At 42.4% G+C, this 26,686-nt stretch overlaps 1 protein-coding gene and 1 long non-coding RNA gene across 2 annotated transcripts in view; both read left to right on the forward strand.

Moving 5' to 3' along the window:
• The first annotated feature begins 6 nt into the window (after window positions 1-6).
• LOC130587057 (uncharacterized) lies at window positions 7-8,104 on the forward strand. Its single transcript, XR_008966754.1, has 4 exons — window positions 7-1,274; window positions 2,921-3,021; window positions 6,035-6,183; window positions 7,424-8,104. It is a non-coding gene; the product is annotated as an uncharacterized LOC130587057 (long non-coding RNA).
• A 6,770-nt stretch (window positions 8,105-14,874) lies between these two features.
• The window catches only part of GPM6B (glycoprotein M6B), a 106,545-nt gene continuing 94,733 nt past the window's right edge, over window positions 14,875-26,686 (forward strand). Inside the window, exon 1 of the mRNA XM_057388513.1 lies at window positions 14,875-15,041. Coding sequence (XP_057244496.1) covers window positions 15,038-15,041 — 4 coding nt within the window. The 5' untranslated portion in view covers window positions 14,875-15,037. The remainder of the gene's footprint in view (window positions 15,042-26,686) is intronic.

A 26,686-nucleotide genomic window follows, 5' to 3' on the forward strand; every position in this document is an offset into this window, starting at 1 on the left:
AAAAAAAAAAAAAAAAACAAAAACAGAAGAATGGGTAGGGTAGGACCGGGGTGTTCTTACTTTTCTACACAAGTTCCAGGTCTTGCTGTGGTTGATGCTGCATCTGGCTGGTCCTGCTAGCAGAAGMAGAAATTCTGGTCTCTAAAAGTATTTGTAGAGACCTCATAAAAGACAAACATTGAATTCCTTTTCTACTTCGCATAAAATATATTTATAAAAAGAAATGTATAAAAGAAATTTCCTTGCCTTCAGTTCCTTAAAGTATTTCTACGAGGGTTTAATATGCTTAATGTGCTATGAGGTTAGAAGGAGAACTGGATGAATTGTTCCCCACGAGCTATGTACTGAGGCCTGAAAGGGAGGAATACCCTACTGCAGTCTTYAAGAGTTGCTGCCACATAATCTCATTTCAGGGGATGGGCCTTTGCTGGTAGTTGGCCAGATGTCCCATTTTACTAGTAATTCAGCCCAGCTTGGAATTTCTTTGTTGCAGTTCTTTTACTCCTCGTGTATCATTTTACATTTCTAATAAACACCTCACATAAAAACRTGATCATGGAGGAAATGCAGCAGCAACTCAAAAATGCCACCTCAGTCATCTGTAACATTCGCCTTTCTTGCACACATACATTATGCTGCAGTCCTCGACCATGAGAACGTGTACACTTTTCCCTCCACAGATACAATGTTTCTTGACTAGAATACAACTGTGGTGCTTCAGACTTGATTCTTTCTTGTCCAGAAAGCTGCACGTTCTTTCAGTTGTCCCAGCTCTTGGTATAGTTCTGCCCAAAGGGAATTCTTTATTTGCTGGTGGTTTCTCATGAGCTTTTCCCAACTCCAGTAGAAGGAATTATACCCAAAAGTTGTCATACAGTCAATTATTCTTGATTTCAGAAACTGGTTTCCTCATTYGTTGCATACAAGTCAACTTCATTTACAGGAGAAGAGTTTGTGATTGGTTGAAGATGCTTTGAAGATTGRAGAAAGATGTCGTAGGTTTTTTTCTACTGAAATCATTCTTAAATGAAAAAAAAGCCCTTACAGAATTGGCACAATATAAATGTAACATAGAAATGAAGCAATGATCTCTGTTTCCTATCAAAAGAAAAACTGCTTGCTTTTATGCCTGGGTGACGTTGTCAAGAGCTCTTGTTCCTTTAGAATTATTTCCCTATGAAGCAGCTGACAGCTCAGTGTGMCTCTGTTTACAGGCGACCTGAGAAGGGATTCAACCATTTTGCTGAGCATCATTTTCTGAATCAACATTATGGGTAAGCATTCATCCTTTTTGACAGTGGTCTTGTTGATGGCTGGCTGCAAATATCTCACACTTGGAAAAAGCTTTAATAAAAAACAGCCTAAATGTTTCTAACAGCCTTTGTGAAGGATAAACATTATATAACACATACAGATTTGGTCACTTGTGTCTTTGTGAAAGTTTCTCTTTCATTACATGAAATATGTTGCAAATATTGGTGTCTTCATGTCTTGTTGCACTAATAGCAATCCAGCTGTTGGAGTAGAAGTTGAGAAAAGCAAGACACAGATACAGCTGCTTAAATTTTGAGTTGTAAGTGTGATTTTTGGCATGCTGGGCTGAACATTTTGGCTGAAAGAATTAGAGAGGGGCCAAGATTATGGCCCAAAAAGTGAAATATATTCTGTCAAAAGGAAATAACTCTGTTTTCCTTCTGGTTTCGTAAAAGTGCAAGCTCCTGGAAAATGTGTTATTTGATAAATAATACATTGATGCTGTGACAAAATAACATTCACGTTTGTGTGCTAATTAATCAGCTGTCTACCCTGTCTAACCTGTTGTCTCCTGTGTTACTGCATGGATRGTCCAAAGGAAACGAATTCTTACAGGCTCATTTCTGGGTAGAATAGCAGCCTCCCTAGCGAGGGAGTCTCAGCTGCTTCTGAAGGGTGGTTATAGCCACAGTGTATTCAAGGCTTCACATGTCTTCCTATATTCTCACATAGCTGGAATTGCTGAGCTGGCACACAGTGATGTGCARAGGAGCTCAGAGTGGGAAGGTGACAGACCATGACATTGCCATTTGGGTGTTGTCTTGGAGACCTTGCTATCATGGCACAGGAATTGCTTGGATTCAGTCCATTCTTTGGAGCTGGTCTTACAGGCATAAGCCTCAACTATTAATTTCAACAGGCCAGCAACAGCACAGTCTTGCTTGGCCAAAAGTGGAGAAAGACTCACTTCTCTTGAGTTTGCCGGGAGTAACTAAGATTCTCTGTGTATGGATCTTATTACACAGTCCCAGAAGAAATTTCTTGCCCCTTTAATCTTGAATCCTTTTCTTCTAAGAAGCCAAGCAAGCCGAGTAAATGAGAACATACATAGTTTTTGGAAAGAAAATRCTTTTCAGCCTAATGGTTCCAATACTGGTTACCTAAACTACGTTGATATCTTCCGCCTACAAAGCCTTTTGAAAAACCAAAATATGCATAACTGCTATCCTCATGACTGYTATTTACAGCCATCCCAAAGACATACCTTTATGGGGAGGAAGGGGTGAGAAAAGTGAAAAGGATTGGTAAGGGCTTTTTCCAGATAGAGTTACAGGTGGTCCTCCTTAACTTTTAGACTTCGTTTTAAATAAAAGCAACGGTTTTCTCTACTCAATAAGTGAGGCAAATGTTTATGAGGGGGCTATTCAAAATAAGTTATATCACYGTATTTGGATGAAAGCTGGGAAGGGATAACAAAACACTGGTTTATTCATGTCCTCTGTTGGGGGTTGGCTGCCATTGGGSGTTGGCATAGAAGATAACCAGATTTCTGATCTGTTTATAGGAATGTTTAGAATCTTTCCACATGCTTATACTGAAGATGAAGACTGAAATACCAGTCCTGAGGYTCAGCTTTCAGCTATCTCATGCATTCCTTTTTTTCTAGTTACAGAAACCCTCCTGTTTGGTGGCTCAACTCCCAAATCTACTGTCATGGAGGTCAAAAGGAGTCGAGTTGGAAGACACCTACTGCTAATGCCATTTAATGTAACCCAGTTTATTTGTTATTTTGCCCAAGATTCWGTCAACCCTTTTCATCTAGACTTGTACAAGCAGCCAGCTCAAAAAGTCTGTGCCTTGTGTTTCATCAGTTTTGATACTCACGTAACTGTCTTACTCCCATCCTTTGCATTGGACAGGAAAAGATCTGGGTYGTCATGTCTGGTTTCTGCTACCTCYGGCAACCACGTCATCTCGTACATTTCAGAAACTAATTAGGAAATTCCATTTCCTGTCAACTCCATGTCTGCTTTAAGACTGCAGGGCCTGCTTCTCACTTGCAAATGTAGTAAAATACCAGGAGTGTCACAAATTTAACTTATCCTTTGTCAGAGAGTTACAGAAAATGTAAATTGAGTTACATTATGTATCTTGGGCTTTTYTTAAATTAATTAAGATCCTGTAATATCTTCCCCATGGACAGAGGGCAGGGACTTACTATTGTAACAGAAATAAATACTTGAAGTATGTTTTTACTTAAGCAATAACTCATCAAAGGCCATGTTTCTGGTCTGTTGCATATTCCATGAAGTGGCTGAGTAAAAGCTGAAGGCTCCCATTCCACTGTSCTTTCATGAAAAGTGGTGAGGTTGAGCTAAAACTTTATCCAGTTGTGCTGCAATGTACTTGAAACACACAAGTCTGATGAGTTTCTCCAAACAGAATATCCTTACATGACTGCAGCATATAAATCTGAAATGGACTGTAAACCAAGAGCAATCAAATTAATAACAGACTCCATAATGGGAGTGTAGTAGTTATCATTACTTTGTATCAGTTTTTCCTATATGTGTTGATGAATTGAGCATTTCCATTAATACCAGACCACATTGCACTAGAGGCAAGAAAGTACTTGTTGAGCAAAACATGACCGTTCCATTGATACTGCTCTGACACAGAGTTGTGTCAGCAGTATCACAGCTGGTTTGTAGTCCTGTTTTGGTGTCACTGCCCTGCGTATTGGGGACACACAGGAAATCCTTCCTTGGTACCTCCTCAGAGAAGCCCTGTAACTGAGCATGCTCATGGCAGCTGKTTTTGGCATTATGTCCTGGCCCTGTGGTCTTTGTTACCTTTTTCTGCTGGCTGTTGAACTTGGACATGCCAGCTGTACTGTCTAGCTTTGAAAGCCAGGATGCTTAGTGTGGGATATGTATGATGTCATGATGGTCCCATGGCAACAGGTTGTGATATCATCAATGCCAGATGGTGAATTCTTTCAGGGACACATYAGAAAGAGCAGCTGTGTTGTGCTATAGAAAGTCCTTACTCCAGAACTGCTTTTCTCTATCACCACAGAAAACAGAGAAGATGACAGACAAAATTAAGTGCTCAGTTTTTTCTCCTTTGCTTTCTCTGTTGAGCAAATCCCTCTTCAGGTCACCTACAGCTCCAGTGTGAGTGCGTAAACATATATTTCCACAGTGCAAAGCTGCTTTATAGAGAACTTTTAACAAGATTATTTATTTGTCCTTCCCGAGTTTGTTTTACTATGCAGACCTGCTTTGGAAAGATGTCCTATACTTTCTCTGTCAACAGTAGTTAAATCTTGTTGGAAAGCAGAAAAAGAGCTGCCTTACTGTCTGTTCCCTTCAATAGTTCCTTTTAGCAGTGTTACTTGCATTTTCAAGTCTAACGAAATCTGTTTCTCTGGCATGGTTATAGCTAAAGCTTTTTCATGGTAAATACGTTGATAATAATTAGCAGCACTAATTATTTAGTGTTACTTTGTGGAAACTTGTCATTCCAGGCACTGCCTGCAGTGTGATAGTCCCCATCAGCGTGACAGAATTGTTCATTTCAATCCAAGAAGATAGCACGTCCTACTGGAATAAAACATACCAACTGCTTATATAGCTGAATCTTTTTAAATACCTTACTTAAACCCAGTAATTAAACAAATTTGTTTTGCTAATTTAACTTCCTTCATGCAAGGCTTTTGAACCCTGAATTTATGTWAAACCATTAAAATACTAGAAAAAATTCAGATTCTCAAGTACAATACAGATTTTTTCATTCTAATAGGATGCCCGAAATTATTATAATAATTGTAAAGAAAATGTGTCCCAAAAATGTGTTGTGTTTCTTGATTTTCCAACTTTATTTTAATTTCCCGGTTTCCAGGATTAAAATTTGAAGCTTTTTTTTTTTTTTAATAGTTGTTAACCCGAGCAGCCTTTTAAAATGTTGAGTGGCTTAGCAGCCACAGTTTCAAGGCCTGAAATACCATCTGAATGTATACTAAATGCARGAAAAACGCCTACACTGCCTCTCCCATCACTGCCATCCCCATGAAGCTCCCTGGAATTAAATGAATAYGCACTGTGATGCATTTTCCTGGCCACATCCATACACTTCATRTCTCCAAGAATCCAGCTGAGCAGTTTTCTGAGCTTCTCTTTACCTCAGTCCTTTTCAGCACACCTCTCTTCTTGCTCCCTCATCTTTTTCACAAAAGCCCTTTCCAAACTTGTATCCCTCCACCCTGTGGAAAATGACAGTTTCCATGAATCACATGCTCTTCTGCAGCCTGATGATGCTGTCTCACTCCTACACTCCTGTCTGCCTCCCTCATGTAGGGCAAAAAACTGTTRCCTGGACACTCAGTTGCCAGCAGAGTGTATGAGAAGGACTGCTAGAGATGGTCAGACTTTTCTKGTCAGTGCCTCTGGCACATAAACAGTGAAAGCAAAAAGTGCCAAGAGCCTTCCCACAGCATTGTCCCTGGCTTGTCAGTGGGTGAGGGAAAATCGCTCTCTCCTCTCTTCCTGCCTAAGAGAAAAYTTCCTCACTGCTGTGCAAGTGGTGGGAATTGTGTCACTGCCAGTTTGTTTCTACCCACTGCAGCCAGTCATCCAAAACCTTTCTAAAGCTGTAGTGCAATGAACCACCACAATCCTGTTGAACACCAGGAGAATSTTTTGTATGATTTTCCCCTAGTGGGAGAAACAATTGGTGCATACAGTGCCTGGCCTTCACAATCCATCTGTTTAATTTATAGTGTGTCTCAACGGTACATCTCTGTCAACTGTAYCTCCAATGGCAAGGAGTAACTGTGACTTGGGAGCTCAGCCATTTGGAAGACCAACCAGGCGACCGTGATCTATTCCCACCCAGCAGATGAGGAYGTTGCTAAGGCAGTTTCTCGGTGTAAGAATGATTTTATCTCTTTCTCTTTCTTTTCAGCCCTCTTGGCCAGCTGGCATCCTCTTTTTTACTTTTCCAGCGGGCATTGGTTCAGTTTGGCGTGATCCTTCAGAGTGGGAGCAGTAGCCTATTTAGAGCTTAAAACACATAAAGACTGACTGGCTGGAACCCCAGAGAACAACCTAGCAAGAGGCTGATGAGGGCACTTAGCCAGGCCATCTCCRAAACACTATTGTTAAAAGAACCTGATGTGCATGTTAAGTAAACATCAAATATGCAAAACCCAGCTCATGTAACATGCAGATAATAGCATAAGGTAATGGGCCCTATCTCCAAATAAATAATAGCACCCTCATAATCACAGGCAGTTTCAATATTTTCTGTTCACTTTCAATGTCCTCTGGATGGGTCATATCKGTAATATAATAAAACTCCCACAGGCTCCAGCAGAAGCTGGATTTAGTGTTAAACCTTGGATAAAATGAGGGGAAGAARTTTCTCTTGCACACAAACAGGCAAAAGCTCTAGAATAAATGTGATCCAGGAAGTTATTATATAAAGGCATTGATAATTTCATTTGCATATAGAATAATAACAACAAGAAYGGAAGCTAAATTATCCCATATATACAGAAACCCTGGGTGTTCAGGATTGGCTATTCATTATTCTCTTGTCATAYAAAGCAATTCAGTCTGCAGCTGCATTTCTCTTACAAATCCAATTCAATCAAGAGAACCGAAACATCATTAGCAAACCCACTGATTTATCCACCAGTAAAGTGCTGATACAGGCTTCTGTTCCTGCTGCTAATAAATTTTCTACATAGCCGTGTTGGCTCTCTCTAGGGATCTCCCATTATTCTAATGACTACAGATTTCTAACTTAACCACTGGAATTTTTAAGCCTGAAAGTCTATAATAGCAGGGTTCAAAACCTGTGGGAGTCATAGGAAAGAAAGGACACGAGCCCACATACCCAGTTGCCTCAGAGATGTGTCTAAATGTAACTGCAGATGGAGCAGCACCTGGTGCCTCAGAAAACTGCTRTAGTAGGACCTTTTTTCCCTCTTTCTGAAATACATTTATCTTCTGTTTTGCTCATCGCTTCCTCTCCCTATTTCCCTCAGTGGGCTTGCCTGCAGAGCTTTGCATCTCTCTATGTTTCCCTGGCTCACACTTGGTTTGTTGCATTAATTGCCAGCCTGCCAGGCTCATTTACCTCTGCCTCAACCTCTCTTCTACAGAACTGCAGGAAATGCTCTGAAAACCCCTGTTGGTGTTGTCTCCTGTTCCTGCTGCACATCGTCTACTGCTGGGGCTCTGGGCAGTCATCTCTGAGCTCATCACAGCATCACCTCGTTGATACTTCATATGCATGAGCCCTTCCACACTGTCTCAAGGCCTGCACTTCTGCCTCCTTTTCGAGGTGGACTTCAAACAGTGAAAGCTCAAAGGGTTTTAGAAGTGATGTTTTGGAAATAATTTTACAAGCTGCAGTTTCTGGAACTCCTGTAATGTCCTTGGGAAATTTTGTCTGCCAGGTTCTTGTGATGTTTGATTTGCCTGTGGCCCTTTCATCTATAAACACAAAGAAGCTGTTTCCTTGGAATACTGGGTGTCAAAATTAATGTTCTAGGCTATCTGGCAGTTATGAAACACTCATGTTTAGCCTGAACTTTTTTTTTTAAAGAAAAGAAGTACAAGAAATAAGAATCTAGATCTGCTTATGACAGTAGAACATCTTTAATATAGTTTTAATAAAAAGTTCTATTACATTCCTTACTTGGAATGGTATTATTTTTCTGTGTGCTGAACATGATCTCCAGGAGAACAAGAATCAGATAAYAAGAGTCTTAAAAAGTGTTCTGTGTTTTAAAAATGCAGGTACTCCTATCTATCTTATGTATGCTATAAATAAAAGATAAAATTATTACCAATGTAAGGTACTTGACACTTTCAATTACTTACATTATTTATTTCTCCTAATTGAAGAATGGGTACGTATGGGTGAAGAATGGATACATATGGGTCACTAGTGTGTTCTGCTTCTATGCTTTAATCAGGTACTCATGCATTTGCAAAAAAAAATAGCTGTCTGTACTGAAGAAAAGGAGGAAAATGCTCTTGTTTAGAATAGCTGTTTGGATTTTTATAGGAAAAAATCACCAGGTTTATTAGTTTAGGGATAGAGAAGTTAGACTAATCTTCCCAACTTAGCATTTGATATCAAAACATCATCTCATTGTTATTTTTCAAGTTCCTCAGTTGTATTTATCCTGGTTGGGCTTTGTGGGAGGGCTCTCACTCATCTAACCAGAGTGGCTTGCACCTTTTTCTCCTGAGTGTCACATTTCTTGTGTTTGGCTTTCTGTGAAATCAGAAGGAGGTGAAGCATTTCCATGATGTCAGCAGATCTGAAGCCACACCTTCCTCCCAAAACCACATCTCACAGAGCTGATGGAGGACATTGTATCTTAGAGTCATTTCTGTTTCCTCCCAGTGAAGAATCTGTGRGGCTGTGCCAGCTCCTGTAGCCCCCACAGCCCAGGACACCCATCCTCTGCATCCTGTTGGCACTGTGGGCATGCTGAGCATGTTACACCATTGCTGACTTCTGGAATCATTCCCATCTTTTCTCCAACACATAACATTTTTGTCACAAACCATAGCTCTGGGTAGAGCCAGAACTGGACTATGCAAAGCAGGGAGAGCAGTTCAGCAGCAATAAAACATACTGGGGAGGGAAAAATCCCAACACAAAACCCAAATCAGCATTTTGGAATGTGTATTATTAGAAAACTAAAGCTGAGTGGCCCTTTAGGAGAGAATTTAACTCAGCTCTGTGATAGAGTTTAAGTCTAAGGCCTCATTCATGTTTACAGAGCAGCATTAAAACCTTCTGTAATCAGTTACAACCTTGTACCTATTGACAGAAGTGAAAAAATGAGAACTAAAGTGAAATCAGCTGGCTATTTCTCAGTTTCCACTGCCCAATTAGATCGGGGAAAGTGTTAAAATGACTCCTGCAATTTTCCTTCCCAGCTTTTTGAGTTTGATTTTCAGTTTGCAAAAAAGGCACCTGAGAAAGTTCTTAAATGCTCTCTGTGCCTGCCATCAAAGGAGTTTTCTACTTTGGAAAAAGAGAGAGAGCCTTGTCTCAAAACGTACTTTTGCCAGGAATTCTGTCCTGATTAGGCTGCCTTGGAGCACTTTCTTGGGAGGKTGCCATACTGAAGTTGTTGGATGGCAGCCATGTGTTCAACACTCTTAAAATAAAGTCTTTTCCTTTAATTTGCAGTGCAGCAGAAAACTGAGGTTAAACCTATTGATGCCACTGGAGGGTGGGGCTAACATACATATGTATACAATTATTTTCAGGATATTGCAATGAGTAYATATATGCTCACACAGAAGTTGCTCTGAAGTTGAATACTAATATTCCTTGGGTGTGCATTTTGCCCCTCTCTGGTTACTTCATTCGTAGATTATTCCACATTCAAATCTCCCCAGTGGTACTAATGAAAATGTTGGATAATTCATACATTTGAGTCAGCTCCTCCTAAAGACCCTAAACTGGCCTTTCCAGCCCACATGATCATACCCCATGACAGGAACTTAGCAAAACACTTCAGTAAGTGTTTATATCCAAGCCTTCTAGACTGAGCTCATCATATCTGATCAATCTCAAGTGGATTTTGAGCCCAAATGTTTTAGAATGAGGTATGTGGAAGAATGCCTTCATAGGATTATTGTATCATGGTTCACATAGCAGGAGGTAAGACTTTTCTCTCTCTCACTTGGAGAAAGGGTTGTCAGCATTTCTACATTTCGAAGATCCATGCAGGAGGATGAAATGAGATGGGCTGCACATGAAAGGAAAGGTTGTAWCCACTTGTGTTTTTTCTGTATAGCACTCATCTATTTTCAGATTGTTAGTGTAATCTTTCACTTGCAATCTTTCTGCTCTCTRTAATGCTTTACTGAAACCACTCATGCTCTCTCAGACCTCATATTATGTCCTACTTGGTTCTCTACCAGGTGTGGGTTATCTCTGTGGTATGCAGAGACAGAAAGACACAGAAGCAAGCATGTGTATCCAGAATAAAAACAGCTTGTACTGTGATCTTTCCTCTGGTGCCCTCCAGGCCTGGATCTCTCAAGGACACTCACACRATATCATGCACGTAAGTGAAAAATACTGTGCTTAGGGTAAGATCACTTATGCAAGCCTAAGTAAAAGCAGAGGTCCTAATGAGTATATTAATCCTTAATTTCCAATGGTATCTTCTAAATTTTTTTTGTGCCTTTAAAATCACAAAGCAACATTKTTAATCCCACAAGTGACTTGGGGTATTTGAAGCAGAGAGGAGTCTATTGTTAAATACGGAAGATGTATTTACTGCTCCATAATTAACACCAAAATGATAATCACTAATTTTCAGGTTAAATTAACTGCGCTGCATTGGGAAAAATTATTCATTCTGTTGAATATGTAATTATRTATTTTTGAAAACAATCGTTGCTTRTATTTACATATTGAGAAACAGTTGTTGGAAATGTGACCTACTTGGTAATATGAAAGAGTTTTCATTTTGAAGACTATTTATTTCTTATACTATCATACCTAAATGTTAAATTCCAGGGGGAGTWTCTACATGTTGGCTAAACTGTATCRAAYTGCTTTCATTTTTTAWCTTTCCTTTTCTCTCTTTTCCCCCAGACTACACAGTGCCAATGATCTGAACCATTTTGTTCAGCCTTTTGCTGGATAAGCTTTGCAAACAGCTCTCTGCAGTGAGCACTGAGAAGGACTTTTGGTAGCAGCAGTTGGAGTGTAAAGTGGATCAGCTTCACGTAACAGGTACAGAAGACATAGGAGAGCATGAGTCATTGCCCTTCATCTGCATYGAGATGCTGGGAGGTGACCACAAAGGTCCCCTCGTCTTTAGGCACAGATGTAAAGTGCACAAAGTGTATAAAGGGATCCAGTTTTCACCTTGCTTCTCTTTAACATCCACGGCCTCTGTGAACAGAAGGTCACACGGGAGAGAAAAAAAGCTATGGCTCAGCTGTATGTGGCATCACAGGAGCTCAATACAGAGAGGATGGCTGAAGCCCCCTTGAGAAAGGCCACAGAGAACTCTCACTGCAACTAAAACCAGTTTTTTTTTTTTTAAACTCAGAACCACTCTGAGTTCCTTAAAGCTAAAATACACTCATGTTAACATTCAAAAAGAGTTTTATGAGTCCCTGAYTTTATAAGGTTTTGGAAATCTACAGGATTTTTGCAAAAGTAGAGTAGCACCCTAAACACTCACTTTAATCCTCCGGAGCATGGCTATGATTGCAACCCACTGACTCTGCCTGTGCAGTAGTCAGAAATAATATAATGATTAACCATTAACTTCACTGGTAGCTGAGGGAGTCATGGGAGGGGCCTCACATAGAACTGACGCAGGAGATGAGAACCACTGAAGCACACAACCCATTAGGATATCTTTTTATTAAACTACTGTCTTTAATGCATCTGAATGTTTAGTCAAAGCTAAAACATTAAGTAGAAACATACTGCCTTTGATTTTGTTTTTTATTGGGAAGGTTTCCTACCAAGGGTAATCTGTCTAGTTAGAAAGCCTGAGGAAAGAGTAGGAGTGGAAAGCAGAGACAAACAGGTAGCAGCAGCTATCACACCATTCTGTCCACAAAGAAATTAGGGATTTATTTTAGAGCTAGGATGTTCTGCAGTGGAGAAATGGGGAAACAGATGGAGCYKGKWAAWTWAAAMMAAAAAAAARATTATATGCTATAAACSTTCCTTTAATCTAGAAATCAGTTTTACCACTAATTGCTGGAAATGGTCAAATTCAGTAAAATACAACGTTTAAGACTGATGCCATGTCTTTGGTTACAGCTARTAAGACCCCCACATTCCATCTTGCCTCTTCTTGACTAATCTTGATATTTAAGTTACATTTTCTTCTGAACATTAAATGGCCTCTTTAAAACATCTCCAGAGAGGAACATAGTGCTCCAGAATAGGTTAGGAGATAATCCAAGCATATTGCTGCAGGGAGGAAGGGTGTCCCTGGTATGACGTTAGTATTAGGGTGATATTGCATGTAGAAAAATGTTTGCAGGTTGTTATCTAAACTATGGAAAAGGTTTAAAACACCCAACACAGACAATGACATTCATCCATGCAGAATTCTAACCTGCGCTTTCTCTTTCGTACATCAAATCTGCAATGACACCAGGCTGTGTTATAACCCCTTGATGCCAAGGTTGTTTGGATCTGCCTGGCTTCCAGCAAAATTCACAGCAGGCCTTTAGCCTTTCCTTGCTGCTACCAGCTACAGCACCCAAGGAGCCATTCAAATAACGAACTCACTCTAAATATCACACACTTCAGCCTTTGTCCTACATTGTGTGCTAGATACAAGAGCAAGAGCATGGACTAGAATCCAGTCATAAGCCTTTCCCAAACACAGAATGTTTCTGTTTCTCCAGACATCTTGGTTCAAAAATGAAATCCATTCATTCTATTCCTAGCAGAAATTTCAAATATTCCTGTCACCTTGACCTCAATTGAATATTATGTAGTTTTGCTTAAGGAACCAAAATTTTTGACATCAGTCCTGTCAACTTTTCTTTTCACTTGTCAGAGACTTGGTATCTCTGTGAGTTGAAATCCCCACTGACTGCTGAGCCATAACCAATATTTGAACAGCTGTTCTTTGCTTTACWCTTTGAAGAGAAAAATGACCAATGTTTCTGAGATGGCAGAAAGTGAGTCCCTCCTCTCGCTGCAAATGTGTTGATATGGACAACTTCTTCTGTCCTTCCTTAGGAATGTCTCCCTCATACTTTGGTATAAGCATGTAAACCCAATCTGGACAGCACTGACCAGCTTCCCCCGAGGAACTCATCCTATGGATTTCAATGATGTGAATTTACCCATAAGTGCAAGTACAGTCAGATTTCAGGGACATTTTTCAGCTGATTCTAAAAAAAAAAATCAAGAAGTATGCTGTAGGAGCTTCAAAGAATATAAATTTCAACTCATTTTTATTTAAAAAAAAAGAAAATTGACTTATACCTTCACCAGCACACAGTGGGATGCTCTTACTCTTTGCCTCTTTTTCTTGCCATACTTCAGTGCTATTTAGTGCCTCTCTAGGTAAGGGTCATGTGCTATTTCCATAATTAATCTAATTTTTCAGAGGCGCATAGCTCATCTACTGTAATTCCCAGAGGGGTCTGGAAACAGCTTGCTAGTGATCAGCTTTGCTATGATTCTTTTTCCCTATCTTTACAAAATGGCTTATTCCATCAATCCACTTATTGCCTGTTAGTGAAGAGGCATTTACTCCCTGATCCCACAGTGCTTGCATGGTGTTGAACCCACAGACCTTACCGGAAAAAACACGTATGTTCATTAATCAATGCAAAAACCTCAGACCATTTTGGCCCAGGAGACTGTGAATTTTTATGTTAATGGAAAAGAAACCACACATTGACATTGCAACTTTATAATGAGTGCACACACTATTTTGAGAGCAGGGGCCTGAATTTGTGACGTACAGACTAATTTCCCTGAAAATTAGTGTTCACACTTTTGCCAGTCTTTTGCCTGTGAATTTTATTAATATGCTCTTAAGCAATCGATCTCAATTAGAGGTGAATAATATAGTTACATAATTGAATAGATGCATTTGTTAATGATCATAGGAGGAAATGAAATGTCCTTACACTTCACATAAATAACAGAAAATTAGTGTACTATTATTGTGGCAAAGACAAAGGAAATGCATGCCAAGTGCCCAGTTAATGTAAATCAGCACAATCTGATTTATATTAGTCACTCTAGATGCACTTATTCTATCTAAAGCACTGGCCTTTGCATCTGAAGCAATCCAATTGCTCTAATGGTAAAAGTCCAACTTAGGAAAGCAACTAAACTGAAAAAGCTGACTTTGCCACTCTCTTCCATACCTATCATCAGTGTCTGTGAAGGATCACTCCTGTGTGACCCTGTCAATTTTACCTCCAACAAGCCTGGGTATGGAGAAGGGTTTACTGAAAATCTCCTAAGAGACAAGCCCATATGCCCCCGAGCTACCCAGTCTGTTACTTCAGGGTCCCGTTTACCGAATTTTCCCAAAGCCAAGGCACGTTTCTCTCAGTGCTTAAAGAACTGACAATTGCGAGCATCGTCATGCACGGCTGTGTGGCTGGAACGCCGCTCAAGTGGCAGCTCCCGCAGTGCTGTGTGACGCTGGAAAGCAGCATGAGCCGCTTCAGAAGGGGCTGTGAAGATAAGAATCGCATTGCTGAGCACGGGTATAGACAGTAACGAGAAGATGTTGTGTTTGAGCACGCAGTGCCCTTGCCATTGTCACAGAGAAACACTAAGGGGCAGGTGCCTCTGAAGGTCAAGGGTGCCCGCAGCTCAGGCTCCCAAGATTTCTCAGGCCAGAGGGTCAGGGGTCCCGCCTGGCCGCGGCTGCTCGTCCCCGGCAGCTGCTGAGGGGGAGCGATGTCACCCCGAGGGGGCCGGGGGACAGCGGGGGACAGCGGGGGACAGCGGGGGACAGCGGGGGACAGCGGGGTCCATCTGCTGAGGGGCCGCGGCCGCGGGGGGGCGCTGTGCCCCCTGCCCCTCAGCGCGGCCGGGCCGGGCCGGGCCCCGCCCCCCGCCCCTCAGCGCCGCCGCTCCCCCAGCCCGGCGAGCTGAGCCCGCCACTGTGTCACCGAGCCGCGGCCACCGCGCTCACCGCCTCGGCACAGCACAGCACAGCCCGGCACCGCACGGCACAGCCAGCCCCTGCCCTGCGCACCCCGCACCGCCAGAGCCAGCCATGGGTAAGCGAGCCCGGCTGCGGGGAGCCCGCGCCCCGGGGCCGCAGGGGAGCCGCGGCTGCGGGATGGTGGGAGCGGGGGCAGGTGTGGGGCAGCSCCGGCCATCGGCACCCGCCTGTTGAGCGCCCCGGCAGCGCGGGAGGGGGAGCGGCCGCCCCTCCGCCCGCTTCGCTCYGCGCCGCTGCCACACAAACTCGGCGCAGGGAGCGGGAGCGGGGACGGGCGCAGGGACGCCCTGTCCGGCGGGACAGCGGGACCTTGCTCGCCAGCTGCARAGCGCTCCTTTCCTCTGAAGATAAATCATTGATGATGTTGATAATAATAATAATGCACATCGCGGGCTCTGTAGTTTCGGAGGCGGCTGTGCGCGGCCGGCCCGGAGCTMCTCCATCCCGCGGTCCATCCCGCAGGAGGAAGAGGCGCGCTCGGGGGGAGGCAGCGCTGGCCCCGGGTCCCCCCGCAGGGCTCGGTGCCGCCGCCCGGCGCTGGGGACCGGCTCGGTGTCGCCCGGCTTCCCCTCGGGGTAAGGCGGAGCGGGAGGGGCCGGGCAGCCCCTCTTCGCCAGCCCCGCGGSCCCARAGGTGCGGTCCGTTTTTGCYGGGGTGTGAAGTTTGGTCAGGAGCGGGGGAATAGCCTCGGGACACAGGGAGGAAAGTGGACGTGCCTCTGGAGATGGACAGCGCTGAGTACTCCCCTGTGCCAGGCGTGATGCGCTCAGGTGTGAGCATTAGGGAATCCTGCGGGCATTTTTTCCCTCTTTCAGCTATGGAGAGTTGGGTGTGGGTGGAAAGTGGCGACTTCTGTTACCAAACTTATGGAGGGTGGGGGGTAGCGCTTGAGTGTGTTAACAGGAGCAGAAACGGGGCCCTAGGGAGGGAGAGATTTGTCGTGCACATTGGTCTGCACATGGGCAGGCAGCACTCACCTTTAGCATTCCCATCCTTTCAGCGTAAGACTTTTAGTATATGAGCAGCTTCCTGCGAGCTCTCCCTTCAACCAATAATACAYCCAAATTAATTAAGCAGTAATGAAAGTTAGGAAAAAGAAAAGAAAAAGGTAGAAAACTACAGCTGTATCWTTAGTCTGGTTTGCCATTGGCATATTACTGCTTAGAGGTTGCAGCTGCTAAAGCAGAGCTATCAGTGCGTGCCTGAGTGTTAATATGCACATACTGATGCTGGCACTGTCTCTGGTTTTAATTAAGAAGAAAAAAAAATTAATTACTCAGCCAAAGCTAAAGGAAGCTGACAGAATTCCTATGGTTGCTACTTTGTTAAATTAATTCGCATCACCTAATTCCTTAATTTCTAAATGCTTATTAACTGGCTTGTTCCGTAGCTTAGTGAAGATCAGACTCCTCTAGTATTAATGTCTTTTTGCTAAGCTTTTTATAAGTTTTCAACACYCCTTTCAGTGCATGTTAAAGTACTGATTCCTGTAGCCTCAGCAGCTTTGATGGTTGAAACAAATCAACCARCTGTATTAGTAGCATAAAAAAGCTTATTTTCTTGTGTCCATATCCTGAAATTAATTTTTAGACTATTCTTTTAATATGTGAACTTTTGATATTAAATGAAACTGCAAAGAAGGTGGTCTCACCCCTTGTCTGTATCTTACTATCCTTCTCTTAACTTACACTTTTACTAGCATGGGTTGATCTCCAATAAATCTTGGAATGGGGTTGGAAGAGGGATAGAAACAAAGGAATGTTTTTAGTGTCTGATTAAGAGAAGAGTATTGATTTCCAAGGTAACATGTGTAAAATTGTTCTTAAATGTCTTGGCTGCTAAGTGTATGAAATTGATTTTCTGTCGGTGAATTAAGTTGCTAGCAGTTTGAAATCAAAAAGTTGTTTTAAATCTTTGTGAGTGATTCATCTTAAGGAGAAGCCAATCCTTATTACACTCCTAAAATCTTAGAAAAACACTAAAGTTAGTCTTACAGCCTGTGGCTCTGCAACAGAGTGTGAAATGTATAATTTTTGTCCATATAGAATGTTTTGTCCTGAATGTAGCAGTTGGGAAGAGGGGAGTGAAGAGAAGAAAACTTTTCTTGAACATKTTGCTCATAAAGATGATAATAACAACACGAAATTCCAAGGTCTACCGAGTTCTTTGCTTAGAAGCATTGTTGGATGACCCATCTGTGCCTGACTGAGTTAATGGCAGTTTGGTCAGTCAGAAGAGGGGACTTGGAGCAGAAATTTCATATAAAGTACTTCAAAAAGAAGTCACAAAAAGAAGCCTTTGTCAGCTGGGGATCCAGTCCCCCATGAATACAAGGTTTTGTTTCTGTCATTGCATAACTGTTGCCTTGGCATTAGGTAGACTGAGGCTGCTGTGATTGTCTCAGCAGGCCTTGTGTGGAGCCCCAGTGCTGTTACTGAGCTTCCCAATCTGATGGCAAGGATGTGTTGGACGAATTCTCATTAAGACTGTTTGAGTTGTCCTTGCTCACACAAAACTTTTCTGTAGGACTGGCTTACCAAGGCTGGCTTTTGTTTTGCTCTTTGGAGGCTGTGCACCCACAGCAGCCACTGTTTTTCTTTTGGCTCTGTCAGCATTTCTGAAACTTGGGCACACTGTTTAAAACACCGGTTAGGGTTTGCACCAGCTGGCTGAAGGGTCCTTGGGAATAACCAGTGCATTGCTTTGTGCATATCCTGTGAAAATTCCCACACATGGGCATCTTACGTCATGGCACACACTCTCTAAAACGTCGTGTTTCACTTAGAAGGTAGGGAGGAGGCTGTAAAATGCAAAACGTTTTGGTTCCTAAAAGTTTGAAAAGCATGATACAGTGTCATTTCTTGGGAACTGCCTGTTCTCGTAATTTTACATTTTTGTCTCTTTGTGCTCTCCAAACTGTTGCATTTTAATTAAAAAAAATAAAGTGGCTGGAGCAGTGTGGGTACATATGCTTAGGTTGGCTGGTTTTTAAAAGAGATACTGAGGAGAACACTGTCTGCAAATAGSGGGTGAAATGATGCCTGTCTGTGGATTCTCATCCCGTTTCTCTGAAGTCCAAGTGCAGGAACTGCTGCCTTGTGGAGCCTAAAGGCCTAGGAATTTCCCAGAGGCATCACACTGGGACCATCTCCTGTCCTCCACACCTTCTCCAGCACATCCAGCTCCCTCAGCAGTACATGCTTCTGCGTCCCTGTAGCTCCTTCCTRCATCCCAGAGCTGACCATCCCTTTCTTGCAGGCATAAATTTCAGGAGTTCCACCTTAGGGACATTTGCCACACATAGAAGTGGTCCTTGCTTTTACATGAAATGTGTCTGAAGCAGGTTCAAATATTCCCTAAACCAGGCTTTCTTCTTATAAACAAATCCTTTCAGGAGGCAAATTTCAGGAGGCAAATCCTGAAAGAGAATCAATCCTCTTTCTATTCAGCTATACACTTCATTCAGGCAGGAGCTGAAATYTTTTGTGTCTATCATTAATAGTAAAATCTGATTAGCTTTGGCATTATAATATTTAACCTTATTCTTATTAAAAGAAAAGGAGGTAATTTTCAATTTATCTTCTCACAAAACCTGTGAAATACAAAATTTTGTACTGCTGCCTTCTCTCTATCTCCACAGCACCTGCTTATGCTGTTAAATGGTACTTAAYTTTGCCTTCTCACTGTAATCCTCCTTGTCTGAGAGGAAGGTRGAGGAGAAAGTATTGTCCATTTCAGATATTCATAGTATCTTAATTTGTGTTTTCACCATATTTACAGGTTCTCCCTCTCCTTTTAAATGCATGGTTCTGTAATACAGGATATTTCCTATTCTGTGTGTGAACTCTGTGTCTGATAGATCTCAAATTGTTACATTTTCAAAGAACATATGGATGATAGATTACATCCCTGGGAGGTCTGAACTGTGTAAGTGCCTGATTACTTGTCTTTTCAGAGTGTTTATAGAATTTTTTTTAACCAGCTGAAGTCTGCAGGTGTTTTCTAATCATAGAATATTTTGGTTTGACCTTTAAAGATCAACTAATCCAACCCCTCTGCTGTGTGCAGGGACATCCTTTCAGTTGTTCAAAGCCCTGCCCAGCCTGACCTTGAACACTTCCAGGGAAGGAGTGTCCAGGGATTGGGCATCCACAACTTCTCTAAACAATATTTAGTAACTCCTGCAGTAATTACTCTAAAAAATAGAGCATCCATTTCAGGATAAGGTGAAAAAAAAATTTGAAACTAAACCCAGCAATGGTTYGAAACTAAACCTAATACTTCCTGGTATCTCTTTTTTTCCTCATGCAGAGATATAGCATTGTCTGAGCCAGGCACGTATTCATAGTGAGGATTTTCTTTTCCCTGAGATACATAGTTACTGAAGCTAGACACACAATAACTATAGGTATTGTATTTCCACTTTGGAAATAGTTTTTGGGTAGAAACGTGTTGTTGTCTTTTTAGAAGTAGGAGAACWTTTTATCGAGTGAAATTTCACTGAAGTAGAGTTTGCTGAGGAAACTGCTGTGGGTGGCTGTTCCTCCCACTGAAACTGAAGGATTTCTCCTCTGTTTGATCTCCCCCAGCCGTGTGTGCCCTTTGCCTTTCCTCAGAGGTGCACACACCTGGTCCCCACGAGTGCCTGCCCAGGCAGCTCCTTGCACCATTGCCACCGAGGTGCCCAGGGCCAAGGCAGCTGCCTTCTCCTGTGAGCTGCTCAAGCCCACCTGTAAAAAATTCAAATCCTTTGTGGCACCATGGTGCCAGTGTTGTGGAAGATGTGTGTRTATGCTTATTAGTGTACTTTTAACATAGGTGCTTCTTAGCCTGGAGTGTGGGGTCAAGGCTCACTCCCTATGGGGCACATGGCATCTCACTGGGGTTCCAGTCTGGTGAGGTATGTGGTGAGACGTTTGGGAGGTCATTCTCCAGGATTTGCTTAAGCATGTTTGTGGCTGGATTGGTTGGATAGAAGTAAAGATTCTTTCTGTTCTGGCTGATTCCTTACAATCTGTACAAGTGCCTCTGGGTTTGCAATGGTATGAGCAAATGTAAGGAAGAAGAATTTAGTTTCCTATGTGGGTTCATCAAAGCTGGTTGTATTCAAGGGTTGGGTCCCAGCTGAGCCTGCAAGCCTCTGTAAAGGTGCAGAATCCTGGCATGGGAGGATTATTGGGTCAAYACCCACAGTGACCACAGAGCAAAACAGAGCCCATCACACCTATCTCATKAGGTGGCTTCTTCCAGGTCATGTGCAATGTAGCCGTGGCCCAAAAGAAGCAAACTTGGTTTGACAGTACCCCGAGAGAAGTCCACCTCTCCTGATCTCCCCCCAAACTTTTCTTCTGCAGGCAGGCATGAAGCTCAGACAGGTTCTGTGCAGGGATGGTTGTGCCAGTCAAAACCCTGTCACCCCTCCCTRTAAACACAGTGAGCATCAGTGGAGATGTCACCATTCAGTGTAACAAATAGGTAGCATCGTAGGTACCACTTAATTCTTAGCTCTTTGTTGCTTTCTRTTGCTGCTCTGTCTCAGTGCTTTGGCAGTCTTCCTCTCCATAATTATTTGTCTCTTGGGTTTTAGGCTCAAAAGCTTGCATGGGGAGGTGTGGCTTGGGAAACATTTACAAGCAACACAAAGAACTATGAAAATTCACCATCTTTTGTGCTCCCTGTTTTCAGAGCTGTTTGACTATCAGCCTTTTCAAAATGTGAATGGAGCTTATGTTTCATTAACAGAAAGATGTGACAGCCGCCGAGCTATCAGGAGGTACACACCTCAGTGTCTTGCTCTGCATCAGTTTTGRGCATGTTTCCTTTATGCTTTGACAGTTGTGTGCATGTRACACTAGGAAATTTTAACTTAAAGTTATATGTACAATTTTCAGAACTGTATTTTTACTATAATGTTTGGAGGGTTTTTTGGGCGTTGGTTTTTTTTTTTTTGGTTTTTTTGTTTTTTTTGGTTTTTTTGGGTTTTTTTGCTGGGGAGAGATGTTGGAAAGGACTGTGGTTCGAAGATAGCTGACCTGGGTCATGAACAAGACTGGACTTCTTGAACTGATTTGAAGTATCCAATGTAAGATGCAGCCTTCATAATTTTGTGTTTGGGGCTTTTTTAAATGTTTATTAAGTGCATAAAGCAATCATTGCATATTGCARTGTCTTTGTATACACTCCTTCAATGCCAATGGAAATATAAGAATTGCCTGGGTGTAAACAGTACATAAATCAGAATTGGATTGCACTGAAGTCAAACAGGGCAAAACTTGTACAGGGGTAAGGAAGCAGCTGGCTTGCCTTCCAGGTGCTGGTTTGTGGATAAACAGACAGGACACCTTGTGTTAACAATGCAGCTGCTCAGGAGATCCAAACCCACAGCAAATAATGGGAGTTCAGCCAGAGGAGGATTACGTTTTGAGTGGTCTGGTTTTCTCCATACTGGAAACATAACCCTTGGGCTTATTGGTTTTTTGCTGATCTGGAGCAGTGGAGCCTGCCACTGATGGCTAACTGAGGAGGAATTGACTCCCTCATGCTGCCAGCAAGGCACTGCTAACTGGGACTCTCCAGTGTCTGGTTTTACCTTTTAGTCTCTGTTTTTGCCAGCTTGCATGCTGGCAAATTCGTTGACAATGCTGAGCATGTATGGAGCTGGGTGCAGGTGAGCACTGTTTGCCTGCATCACTTGCTGACTTCCTTTGGAGCCCACTTGGGAGGGTGGCTGCTATTGGGTCTGAGCTGTCTTTTCAAGACACATTTCACAGGGGTTTTTTTTTTGTGGTTTTTTTTTTTTAGTTCTTTGGGTTTATATGTGTTTTCTGATTGGATGCAAATGTTTCACGATATAAAGCAGTGCTTTCATCACCTTAAGACTTCTTTTTAAAGCTTCTTAAGTTCTAGGTTCTGGAAATTTCTGTAAGGACTTTCTGGAATGAAGTCCTTAGCACAGACCATGCCAACAAACACCATGCAAGTCTGAACTGGCTGGATCTTTAATATTTTTTTATAAATTTTTTATTAAAGTAATTTTTCTTGTTCACTGTGTTTTCTGCATCTTTTATTTGTAGGTTTCTTTTTTCTTTGGTTTTTTTTTTKTCCTTGAAGGAATAACTTTTGGAAGGTTTTAAGTGATTGCTGCTTGTGTCCAAACTTACGCTTTTCTTACCAAAACTATGTTGACATAAATGTCATGCACTTTCCCAAACAAAAGCATAAAATGAGTTTTTGTATTTTTTAAGCACACAGCTGAAAATAAGTTTGCCACATGGAACTTCCCTTGTGGGAAATTAAATGCTTTTCTTGASCTGTTTAGGCATGCATTTAAAAAAAATAAAAAAGTCATGAGGAAATGGAGATGACTAGTGGGAGTATTTGGAGTTTTTTTGGTGCAAGCACAGGGATCTGCTCCAGCACATCTGTCAAGAACCCAYGACTTGTAAGGTGTAAAAACAAGAACACTTCATGTAACATCTGCATAGGCTCTGTGATGGGCACAGGTACAAAAGCCTTGAAATCTCTGAGATACTTGTCATGCCATGTCAAGGGAACGTAACAGCAGTGCATTCTGTTACTGCCTGCTCTCCGGCCAGTGAAGTTATTAGGTACTAAAGCTGATAACAGCTACACTGAGCCAAAAGTTTGCGTAAGCAAATGCAAGGAATGCAATGCAGAGGGGGCTTTGCTATGTGTGACTGATGTAGCCCGTGTTAGTAATTATTTCCCTCATGCAGTGTATACCTTCACTTCGTAGACATTTCCCCCATACTGTGCTGAAATCGAAATGGTGATTTCTCATGCTTGACAATTGTTTGATCAAAATTCTTTAATTCGCATTGTGTCTGGAGACTTAAAGAAATAATGATGTGGAATGAAAACCAGACAGTAAAGTAATTTTTGCTGGGTTTAGCCTGCAATTTTTTGTTTCTCCCTTTGAATTATTTTTAAACAGTTTGAAAATACCTGTTTTTCTCCTTAAATTTTAGCTATGAAGAGCATATAATAGATAACTGATCTTTAACTTCCTCCTGAAATTCTTGGAAATTTTTCATTTTACCTGCCACTGATGTGCTTGCAACACCATGCTTGAGAAATTGTTGTAATCTCCCACATACTAGATTCCTCTTATTCCTCATTGGAAATCTTAGGAAAGCAAGAAAAGTGCAAGGAAGGAGTAAAAAAACTCTTGAAAATGCTAATTTAAAGTAGCTGTGGCAGACTGAAGGTAGGTATTCAAGGAGTGGGTGGAACTGAAACAAGACACAAACGAGGTATCAGTGTGAGTCAAGACTCAATTGATTTCAGCCTTAATCAGTCTGCAGATTTCATTAAAATAATTTTTGTTTTCCTGTAAAACTTTATTTCTGGATTTTTTGATGTTTCCTATGGTTATCATCATAAAATCTGCTGAATGTTTTCCCATTCATCTCTCCTACTTGTCCAGAATGGTTTAGGATCTTTCCTTACTGAGAGGAAGTGCTGGATATCATAGTCAAACCTAGTCCTTCCCTCTCTCTAGGCTGTTTTCCACCAGGTTTTGTGGGCAGGGGATGTGTGTGGGTAGATAGTTCCCTGCCCCCTTATTCCTGTTGGTATTTGATCCTCCACTGAAGACTTTCTCCATGAAGTGACGTCCAGAAGCGCTTGTTCGTTTTGCATGCATGCAATTCACACATGGTAGATGAGCACAGCTGTAACTGTGACCTGTACTTCCAAGCAGGTGATGTACCTTTCTTAGAGATAGAAAACTGGGGAAACTTTTAAAGAAACAGCTTTAAAATAAACAGTAAGTGATGAGACGCTTTCTTAAAGCAAAATTAAGTGCTTTACTGGAGGGAGATTGAAGTCTTAGATTTCTGTTTCCGCAGCAACAAAGACATGGCACATGTGGAAAATTAAGTGCTGTTGCCCAGGCTAATGGGGGTGTCCCAGCTGCTGTTAAAACCTGACATATATCTGTGTTAATTACTGCACACCGAGTCTTCTGTTCTTACAAGGAAAAAAAAAAGTTCAGGAAAATGCCAGTGTAATTACAGTCAGCACTGGCTACTTTTCCCCCTTACAAAAATGCATTTAGTTGATAAAAGTACTTTGTTTCATGTTTGATTAGTGGATCTTAGATAGCATTGGTATTTTTTGGCCCTAGAGATCCCTGCCAAGTTGGTCAGTATGATGGCTGTAGGATGGCTATCTAGTTTCTGAGGATTACCTATCCTCTCAGAAAGAATTATGTTCAAAATGGGTAGAGAATTAGAAATGTTCCTTATTTGCCACAGAGTTGTTAGGTTTTTACTGAGGGATGAGAATGGAAACATTACCTGAGTTTCTGCTAAAAAGACCCAAAGAAACCCTACCAGTAACTTGGAAGTATAACGTCTTTCTTCATTAGTTATTTCTCTGGCATGCTAACTGGGCTCCCTGTGCAGGACTCCTGAGAAGAGACCTACAAGGATGTCCTGTTTTTGGCCAGAACAGAGTTATTTTTTTGCAGTAGCCATGAGGGGCCAGATCCTGGAGCCATGTGTGTGTCTGGGTTGTGCTATACCATCTGTATTGCTGCCAGGGATGAAATAAGGGACTTCCACTTCTGGGAGGGAGGTGGGCATGGTTTGTGGTTGGGGGAAAAGTGTGGTATGTGGAGGATGTCTGCCATTGTGTTTCATTGTCCCGGGCTTGGTGAGCATTTTTGTCTTTATACACCTTTTTCATTAGTGTTGCTCCTGTTACTGTTCATTTTCTTATCTCATTGCTGTTTCCAGTAACTTCTTCTTATCTCAACCCATAATCTCTGCCTTTTGTCTCCCACCAGAGTGGGGAGGAGGGGAGTGGCTTGTGGTTTTCTCTTAGTGGGAGTACTAAACTGGGGAGTGCTGCTCCTAAACCAGGACAGTGGACTTCATAAGAAGACGCAGAAATGGGAAAACAATTCTCCAGCCAAAATGTGAGTTTCCAAAGCATTCCTTCCTCTTCCCCATCATATAAGGGAGGTTTATCGATTCTGAAAATGCCATCGTGCTTGTTTAAGGGCTCGTCTGCTGCAATCCTTTCTAAAATACTTGATCCCTAACCCTGTTTTTTTAGGGGAGAGAATGGTAAGATTAGTAGGAGGGAATCATGCCTTTTTCCTTTCATATGTGTTTGTGAGCGTGACTGCTGTGCCCACTTCCCACATGGTCAGTAGTCTGTCTTCTTGTGCATGTGTGAAACATCCCTTATGTTGGCTGCTGTACCTTGTAAATAAAGTGTTTTCTATTGCCTTACTCAGAAAATATGTCAAGCTTTTTGTTGCATATGCTTCATTGCTCCAACACTTGTGCTTTGCATTTACATGTGGTTCTCAGATCTCTATGTAGAGAGATTTATTCTCCTTGCCCAAGTTTAAACATAGGAGAAAAAGCACAGAATCGTAGGATGGTTTGGATTGGAAGGTATCTTAGATTATCCAGTTCCAACTCCCCTGCTATGGGCAGGAGCTCCTTCCACCAGACCAGAGCTCCATCCAGCCTGGCCTTGAACACTTCCAGGGATGGGACATCCACAACTCCCCTGGGCAACTTGGTTACAGTGTCTCACCACCCACGCAATAAATAATTTCATCCTAGTAGCTGATCTAAATCTGCCCTCTTTTCAGTTTAAAGCATTACCACTTGTCCTATCACTGCACTCCTTGAGAAAGGGTCTCTCCCCAGCTTTTCTGTAGGGTCCCTTCAGGTACTGGAAAGTGCTACAAGGTCTCCCCAGACCTTCATTTCTCCAAGCTAATCAACCCCAGCTCTCTCAGCCTGTCTTCTTAGGAGAGATTTTCCAGCCCTCTGATCATCTTTGTAACCTGCTCTGGACCTGCTCCAGAAGCTCGATGTCCATTTTGTGCTGAGGACCCTGGACCCCAGAGCTGGATTTAGTGTTCCAGGTGGGTTATCACAGCCACAGAGCAGAGGGGCAGAATCACCTCCCTCAACCTGCTGGCTACACTGCTTTTGGATTTCTGGGCTGCAAGTACTGCTGGCTTACACTCGGTTTTTCATCCTCTAACACCCCAGGTCCTTATCGACAGAGTCACTCGTTGCCTGGCCTGTATGCATGCCTGGGATTGCCCCAACTCAGGTGCAGGACCTTACATTTGGCCTTGTTAAGCTTGCCTTTATCTGCCATTTTTATATTATTTTCTTGTGTCAGGCTAAATCACTGGCATCACAGCAATATCCCAACATTTAATCTATCTTGAGCTGCTGCATGTGGTCCCAGACTCAGGTGACTTCCATAGTCCCAAGTGGACTTGTAGCCGTAACCTTTGCTCTCCAGTGGCAGATATGGATGGAACTATGACACTTGAAGCCTTCAGGCTTGGCAGCTGTTGTGTGCCCTGCTTTGTCCTGAAGGAGACAGCTGGGAAGAGCACCCTGGTGACAGCCTGCATCTAAGGCCTTCCACAGCACTTGGGATGTACTGTGCCAGTGCTTCCTGCTAGGAGGTACTGGCAGTTAATTTAAAATCCTTCCCCTAGGTCATTGTGACTTTTAAGGAGCTTTAGCACTTGCTCTCTCAGAAACTGCCTTTCTTCTTTGAGCATGACCTGCCAAGGCATCTGTTTCTCTTAAGCACTGTAGTTAATGATACAAAACATGAAGCTTGAAACAAGGACATCAGGATTCCAGCTCTTCTTAGCTGTGTACTTACTGTCAGCGTCCCTTCTGTGGG

Source organism: Malurus melanocephalus, unplaced genomic scaffold (assembly GCF_030028575.1).
Source record: "Malurus melanocephalus ecotype Western Australia unplaced genomic scaffold, MMel_1.1 scaffold_1, whole genome shotgun sequence".
Classification (NCBI taxonomy): domain Eukaryota; kingdom Metazoa; phylum Chordata; class Aves; order Passeriformes; family Maluridae; genus Malurus; species Malurus melanocephalus.